Source organism: Egretta garzetta, unplaced genomic scaffold, assembly GCF_000687185.1.
Source record: "Egretta garzetta isolate BGI_Z169 unplaced genomic scaffold, ASM68718v1 scaffold150, whole genome shotgun sequence".
Classification (NCBI taxonomy): domain Eukaryota; kingdom Metazoa; phylum Chordata; class Aves; order Pelecaniformes; family Ardeidae; genus Egretta; species Egretta garzetta.
In genome coordinates this window covers 676399-684279 of record NW_009258305.1, presented here as the reverse complement: position 1 = coordinate 684279, position 7881 = coordinate 676399, and the positions used below count along the sequence as shown (strand labels likewise).

The 7881-nt window shown below is 35.6% G+C and overlaps 1 protein-coding gene across 1 annotated transcript in view; it reads left to right on the top strand.

Moving 5' to 3' along the window:
* SLITRK5 (SLIT and NTRK like family member 5) overlaps positions 1-410 on the top strand; it is a 2704-nt gene extending 2294 nt beyond the window's left edge. The window contains exon 2 of the mRNA XM_009639065.1: positions 6-410. Coding sequence (XP_009637360.1) covers positions 6-410 — 405 coding nt within the window. The remainder of the gene's footprint in view (positions 1-5) is intronic.
* Positions 411-7881: the final 7471 nt, after the last annotated feature.

Below are 7881 nucleotides of genomic sequence, written 5' to 3'. Positions count from 1 at the left end.
GGGAGGATGCGCCTGTGCGCAGCCCCGCGTACAGCGTGAGCACCATCGAGCCGCGGGAGGAGCTGCTCTCCCCGGTGCAAGACGCCGATCGCTTTTACAGGGGCATTTTGGAGCCCGACAAACACTCCTCCTCCTCCACGCTGGGCACACCCGGCCCCACCCTCCCCGACTACCCCAAGCTCCCCGCCGCCTACACCTACTCCCCCAACTATGACCTTAGGCGCGCCCACCAGTACTTGCACCCGGGGCCGGGGGACGGCAGGCTCCGGGAGACGGTGCTCTACAGCCCCCCGAGTACTGTCTATGTAGAGCCCAACAGGAACGAGTACCTGGAGCTAAAAGCAAAACTAAACGCAGAGCCGGACTACCTCGAAGTGCTGGAAAAACAGACCACATTCAGCCAGTTCTGAGAAACAGCCCCCTTCCCCCCCGCCCCGTTTTTTTTTTTATTTGTATTTAACAACCACACGCAAAACAAAGAAACGTAAATGCTGACCTCCCCCCCACCTTCCCCTCCTCCTTTGTTCCCCCTTTAATTCATTTTATTGTAGGGTGAAGTGCCTTGGCACAGGATTTTTCAGCTTCGGGGAATGATTCTAAAAGGGTGTGCTGTTTATTTTATTTTATTTTCAGGGTTTTTTTGGTTTTACTTTCCTATTTTTTTTTTCTTCTTTCACTGCCTTTGGTAATAGGAAACCACCTAGTGTGTACATTGGGCACAACACTGGCATCATGCGTGTGTCCATACGTGCTTGGGGAAGGTGGCAGGAGGGTCTTGTCAGGTCATATTCAGGATACAAGTACAAAAGTCATGGTCACTTTTTTTTTTTTTTTTTTTTTTTTGGTACAGACATTGTTTAATTTTGTTTTCTTTTTGTCTGAAGAGTACAGCGCACATTTTCCCCTTTTAGCCATGGGTGAGTCTAAATGGCTTTTATGGAGAGATTAGCACACCCCGACTTTAATACAAGGTTTCCTTTTTTTAAGGATGTGTTTGTATGCTTTCTGGACTTTTGAATTAAAAAATATATTATGATCTTTAAAAGGATCACTGTAGATGTGGACAAATCATTAAAGAGTGCAGAGATATATGATCCATAACTGGTTAGTGAAAATAACTTATTGATGAAATATAAAAAAATATTTTATTGTAGCACCTATTTTTATATGCACATTAGCATTTCTCTTTCCTTCACTATTTTAGGGCCTAATCCTGCAAATTTTTACTCGGTTGAGTATCTCTACTTGTGAAAGAAGTCCCAACTTAGGCCTTCATCCTGCAGGCACTTAAGCACACGAACAACTTTACCAATGTGTGTAGTCCCATAGACTCACTCACTCAGCAAACTTAGTCAAATGCCCAAAAGATTAGGGTAAAGGATGCAGAACTACTCTTACATGTAAAACTACTGGGATGTTTAAGTGTTTTTTTCTTTTTCCAGGATGGAGTCCAAAGTTTGCAGATTGCTTTAAAGTGTTGCACTACATTGAGAGCTTTTTTCCCAAAGCTGATGTAGTATCAGGAGGACCTTTTAAATCACTACAGATAATGCCAGTTATGACCAAATCTTAACAGACAATCTAAGACATATAATCTGATCACAACAGAAAGAAATCCTGTTCTTCTATTTAAAAATGTACCTTTTAGCAACCTCCTGCCCAGGCATTCAGTTGGGCAAACTAGTGAGGGACATGTAGAAGGCATTCATTTTAGCAGAAAAAAAAAGTGTTTCATTTTTGATTTGTCGGTTTTCTTTTTTTTTCTTTTTTTTTAAATTTTTCATTAGTTAACCAAAATATTTTACAACTGTTGTAGCCAGTTTCTGATTGTTTAGTCAAGTACAATTGCACTTGTACAGATCCATGTGTTTACTGGCATCCTGAAATACCAAATGATGGACTGTACACATCTATATACAATGTCTTTACCCCTTTGGGCAGCAGGCAATGGCAAGAATATTCATAAACACAGCATCACTGTAAGATGGGACGACTGGTGTCTCATATGTATCCCAGCACATGTGATTTTTTAATAGTTTCTGAATAAACACTTGATAAATATTTCAAATGTAAGAACATGAAGTAATGAGTATCTGAAATTTAAAATTTCTTGCCAAAATCATCTGTTTGTACATTGGATTCTCTTTACTAGCAATTATGGCTCATCAGAAAGTTCTAACATTTTTAGGCAAAACATAATGTGTTGTCTATTTTCGAAACACAACATACGGTAATTACCAGCCTATATAACGTGGATCAGAGAGTGACACACAGATATGTGTTTCACCAACATATTGGATATGATAGTTTTATATTTGCATTTTCTTTCCTTGCTGAAGTGTTCTTTAATATATGGAACAGGGTAAGTGATATTTCCCAGGCATTTTTGTCTTTCTTCATTAGGTTATTAGGTTTGGTATTGTTTGCAGAGTTGCTCACTAGTATATCTTTTATTGCAAAAGGGTTCTGTTCTGTTCTGCTTTTCCTATCCATGTACAATCTGTCACTTTCTACAAAAACAAAGCTATATAACTGGTTCTTTGGAATTCAAGATAAATGTTTTGTCGGCATGTGTTCTTCCCTCTATGCCACCCACACTGAGCAAAAGGAAAAAAAAAAAAAGAAAAAGCATGACTGTATTTAGCTTGGACAGTTTAGTAAGCGAAGAGTTATTTCAGTTTGAAATGCAGATATGAGGAGTGTTCTTTTGTCACAAGAGACACAACACATGGCTATTCTGTGCACTGCTCTCAGTCTCCTGCAGACTTCTCACTGACACTAGTGAGAGATGTGAGTATTGCTGCCTGAGGTGCAGTTCTGGAGCCCTAATTTAGAATTACATCTTTTATAATGATTGCTGAAACCAGTGGCCTGGTTCTCCTTCCATTTAAACTCAGTAGAAGCACACTGTTGCTAAATGGGTATAAGAAAGAAAATTTCAACCTCACTGGCTTCGTCATTCACTAAGAGAAAGGCTAACTCAGTAAGAATTGAATGAGAAGGTCCTGCAAACAGTATGTGTCCGTTCACGTGTATATTTTTTTTCTCTGTGATTCTAAACTCATAAACAGGAGTTTACTTAGGTGTCAATACAAATGTAGGATTGGGTCCTTAATGTGAAAGGTACATTTTACATGGCATTCTGCCACAAAGAGGCAGCATCCACAAATGAGTAAATGAGCAGGAATTGCTTGGATTTGTAAGAAATAGCTGATAGAAATGCCTCAGCAGTCTGTTTATGCTTACATTCTGGTGCTGCAATTTCTGAGGTTGGTAGTACTGCTGCTTCCATGTTTTCTACAGACATTTAATAACTGGTAATGAAGATTTTTTCTATGGGTCTATACTAAAATCAGAAAAAATAATTTAAATCTTTTCAGTTTCTCATCTTCAGTAGAAAAAAAAAAGTCATTTCTATTACTGGAGAAAAAAAATAAATGCAATCAATTACCTTCAGAAAGTGCGTTCTTGAAGATAAATCCTTAAAAAAGGATACAGAGTGCAAAATAATATTCTTCAGTCCATAATTATCCTGAAACACACCTGAAAGAGCTATTTGTGAATGAGGACCTCAATGGAGGTAGGATTTCCCACTCAGTGGCTACAATCATATATCATCTGTTGAAAATTAAGAAAAAGTAGATGGGAATGTGACTTGACAAAGGGAGATGTGCTTCTGATTTGAAAACACAGGATAATTTGTTTAAAGAAAAAAACATTTGTATAAGAATATGACCTTTGTTTTTTTAGCAAGATAAGTGAATCTTTCTGCGTTATGATCTGCTGAGTTAGTGCTGACCAAAGGGGTAAAAGTGTAAGAAGAAGAAAAAAAATCCCTATTTTAAGAATTCTGAATATGATTTTAACTAGTTTTAGTTGATTATCAGATTGGTTTAGGTTGGTTATTAAAGTGAAATTTTTTTTTAGTCTTTTGACAAATAATATTGAGCTTACTGAATCACTCATAAGGCCTCAGCTTTTATTTCAAATGGCATGAAATTCTGTGATAAAAGAGGAAAAAAGGTGGAAAAGAATCCTAATTTCTCAATATAATTACTAGAATCAAACCATGGATTGTGATAACATGGAACATTTATTCTTATGAAGTAAAAGAAATATTCTTTGTACTTTCTTTTGTTTGTCCATATTGTGCCAATTTAATGTCCTAAATACTAATGGTGAGATAAGGGGTGAAATACCTTTCTCTTTCTCTCTCCCTCCCCCTCTTTTTTTAGTTCATTCTTCCCCTTCCCTTCCCTTCCCTTCCCTTCCCTTCCCTTCCCTTCCCAAGAGGAGGAATTTCTAGACATTCTTACACACTACTTGAAACACCAGATCTTATGTCAGCCCCACCATAAATTAGAAGTCTGACATAAATGCAGCTTCCACTTTTATACTTCTAGGGCCCAAATTCTCACACCTTTTTTATTTATTTACCTCTCATTATTTTAATGGTCACTTGTAAAAATATGTTCAGCTGATTCCATATACTGCAGTATATAATTTGAATGCTTTCCTTTGTTTACATTTTTTTATTTATTTTAGGAAAATGTATTAGGTGTGGTGTTACCTTTTCTGATATCACATAATAATTAAATTCTTTAAGTAATATAACAAAATTCATGGTAAAATATAATAAAAAAGACCCTCTGTCCCATGGAAAACAGAATTTAGAAAGTATATCTGAAAAGGCAGGAATAGCTAATCATGGTTGCTGGTAAAATAAGAAGTTAACATCCTGGTTCTCTGTGTTGTTTAGACATTTATTTAGCTGGAGCTAAAATGTCTGACCAGCATGTTGTGTGTTTCTTACAGAAACTTAATAGTCTGCTTAATACATATGGTTCCTTCTCAGGGGGCGAGTCCATTAAGGCACTACATCCTGAAGGACAGGGTAAACAAGAGCTCCTTCATTTTTTAGAGGGCAGGTTCTTTATGTCGCTCAGTGTCTCCAGGGAGCCTGAATAGCCTTTCATTTGGTTAAAGACTGGCATACTGAAATGCAGCGTCTCCAAACCAGCCTCTAGAGAAGGGGGCCAAAATCTTTGTCTTATGACTGAGAACATTATTGGCACTACTGACATTAAACAAGAAAAATGGGGAGAGAAGAGAGAGTGAATGGCAGACACAATTCCATAGCTGTCAGCCTTCAAATGGTCTTCACATCTGTATTGATTATTTGATTGTAGGGAATTTTACCTCCTTTCTGCAGCATCCATTTACTCTGGAAAATGTAGAACCTCAAGCTAAGGAGTGACAAGAGGATGGAGGAGTAGAGTGAGAAGGTTCTGTGGGATGAGTGGGCGGCAGATAGCACTCTGAATGGGGTGGCCATACTAATTGTTCATTTACATTGCTTCCCGACCCTTCTAAGAAACTTGGCATTGTTTTCTGATGAAATGAAAGTACATATATCTCCTTGCAGTCCAGCAATACTGTCTTGCAGATTTGTGTTTATCCATCTATGTATAAATACTAACCTAATATAAATATCACAAGTCTTCACAATTGATATTGCTTTTTTCTGTTCATTATTCAGCTACGTTTCAGAGTACCCAGCAGTATGATAATACTCCAGAAATACTAAGCACAGTTATGCTTTAGAATAATTGTTTATTCTTAAAACACTGAACAGAACAGTTAGGAAACAAAAAGAGGCACATTTAGGCCCTAGGAACCAGAGGCATTTAGTTAATTGAATATACAAAGAAATAAAGTGTAATGAAGTTTGTAATTAAATGGTTATCAAATTAACTATTTAACTTACAGCTAATGGGCCACATTTTGCTTCTAGTTGTGTAAGTACAAAACTGGATTCCTTTGACTTAAGGAAGTTACAAAACATTTACCTTGCTCTTATGAATTAGTTTTTTTGTCATTGAAATAAGCCATTCTCTTAGCATTTTGGTTTTGTAAAAGGAAAGATTTTCATACAGTAATGATAAACGTTTGTAGTTCTGCTATGTACCTCCAAAATTAGTTACATCTATTTCCAATCTGCTGACAAATTAACTGAACATTAATGTAGTATAACACTGTAAAATTTATCTGGGAACCATATTGTCCTGATGATATGGGAAGTTCAGTTTACATCCACATATACAAATGTGATTATTGAGACTGATGGACCATGTGAACTAACAACATACCTTTATTTAATTCTGTGGGCTTGGTCCTGAAACCTTGAATTAGATGAAATAAATATTGATAAAAATTGTTCCTTTTGTGGTGTTTTTGCCATGGAAGATGCAACCACTTTTACTGCAATTTTGCATCCTCATACTTATAGTATTTTTAAATTTTGCAGAAAACTATAGACCATGTCAAACATAAATGATTTTTTTCCTGTTTGGACACATGATTACTATTGTATATCATGACATGGTTCTGGGCGACCTTCCAAAAACACGTCCAGAGTGGGGTAAGGCAAAATTTGAAATAATAATTGTCTAGTTCAATATTTCATGTAATAAAACATTTTCTTCTCATGATTTCAACAATATCTCTAATATTGTGAACATTACATTATCAACACCTTCTGGTAATTTTGTACCAGTTCTGTGACAAAAAGTTTATATGCCTTTTTGGGAAAGGGGATAAGGTGTGAGATTGCTGTTGTCAGAGACACCATATCAACTTCTTTCAAAAATACTTTTAAATAAAAGTAATGACTAAGTTAGATTCTTAAAATAAAACCTGAAAGGTGACAATCCAGTACAGTTTTCTAATTTCTGAAAACAGAGTTTAATTATCAAGCAGATTGTTATTTTAACCATCTGTATTTTTTAGCTTCTGTATTTTTAAAAAGAAATATGTGTGTGTATGGAAGTGTATGTATACATATATATGTATAGGTATGCATATATATATGTATATATATATGCATGCACTTATATTTATCTATATTTCTCTAATTAATATTGTCTTACTGTGGTGTAAGAATAGTTCCATGTGTGTTTTGAAAGCTTTTAGACCTGCAATGAAGTAAAATTGCTTCATATAGCATATGAAGCATATAAATGCTATATCCAGAGTCACAAAAAAGTCACTCCAGTCCTACAAGACTTCAGCTTCTCTAACAGAAATATAAATGTTAGTTTGGGGTTGTTAGGAACAGAAGTTCAGCCCCAAATGTATTTTGCAACTGGCTGAATATAGATTGAGGGTCATTAAAATTCCTGCACCTTAAAACTTTACCTTTTACATTTGAAGTAGCATCACATAATAGGAGTGGCCTGAATTTATCTTTGGTCTAACTTCATTACAGTAGCAGTTAGTTTGCCCAGCCAAATGGATAAATAAACACATACCAAATGTATTTATGAAAATTGAAACCGTTCTTACAAAGCTCTTACTATTAGGTATCTGAATTAAGTTTTAAAATAATAAATCCATAACTGTATTTAATTATGCACTAATTATTGCATGACAAAGATTTGTTCTCTTTCTAAATGCTGAACTTAGGCGAACTATTCAGTTCTTTAGTCACAGCTATAGTAAAGCTGGTAGTCCCAATGGAAGTTGCTTTCTGCTAAAATTAAAGCAGGGTTGTTCACTCTATTGGTACTCTTCAGCTATGATACAGTTTTATCATTGTAAATTCTATTTTTAAATTTAGAAAATTAAACATTTTAAATGCATTTTCAGGTTGGGAGTTTATTAAGTTGAATCAAATATGCCGTTACATTTATCTAAAATTTCTTAGTCATGCAATTTCAAATAGTTTTCAGATTTTTTTAAGGTAATTCATAGCACTACTTATAAGTGACATAACGATGTGGTTACATGAGTTTATGTATAGTTATATACAGTACTGTGTATCCGGTTAGCTTTTTTCTCATAATTTATAGCAAACCCAAATGTATAGGTTAAAGTATGTTT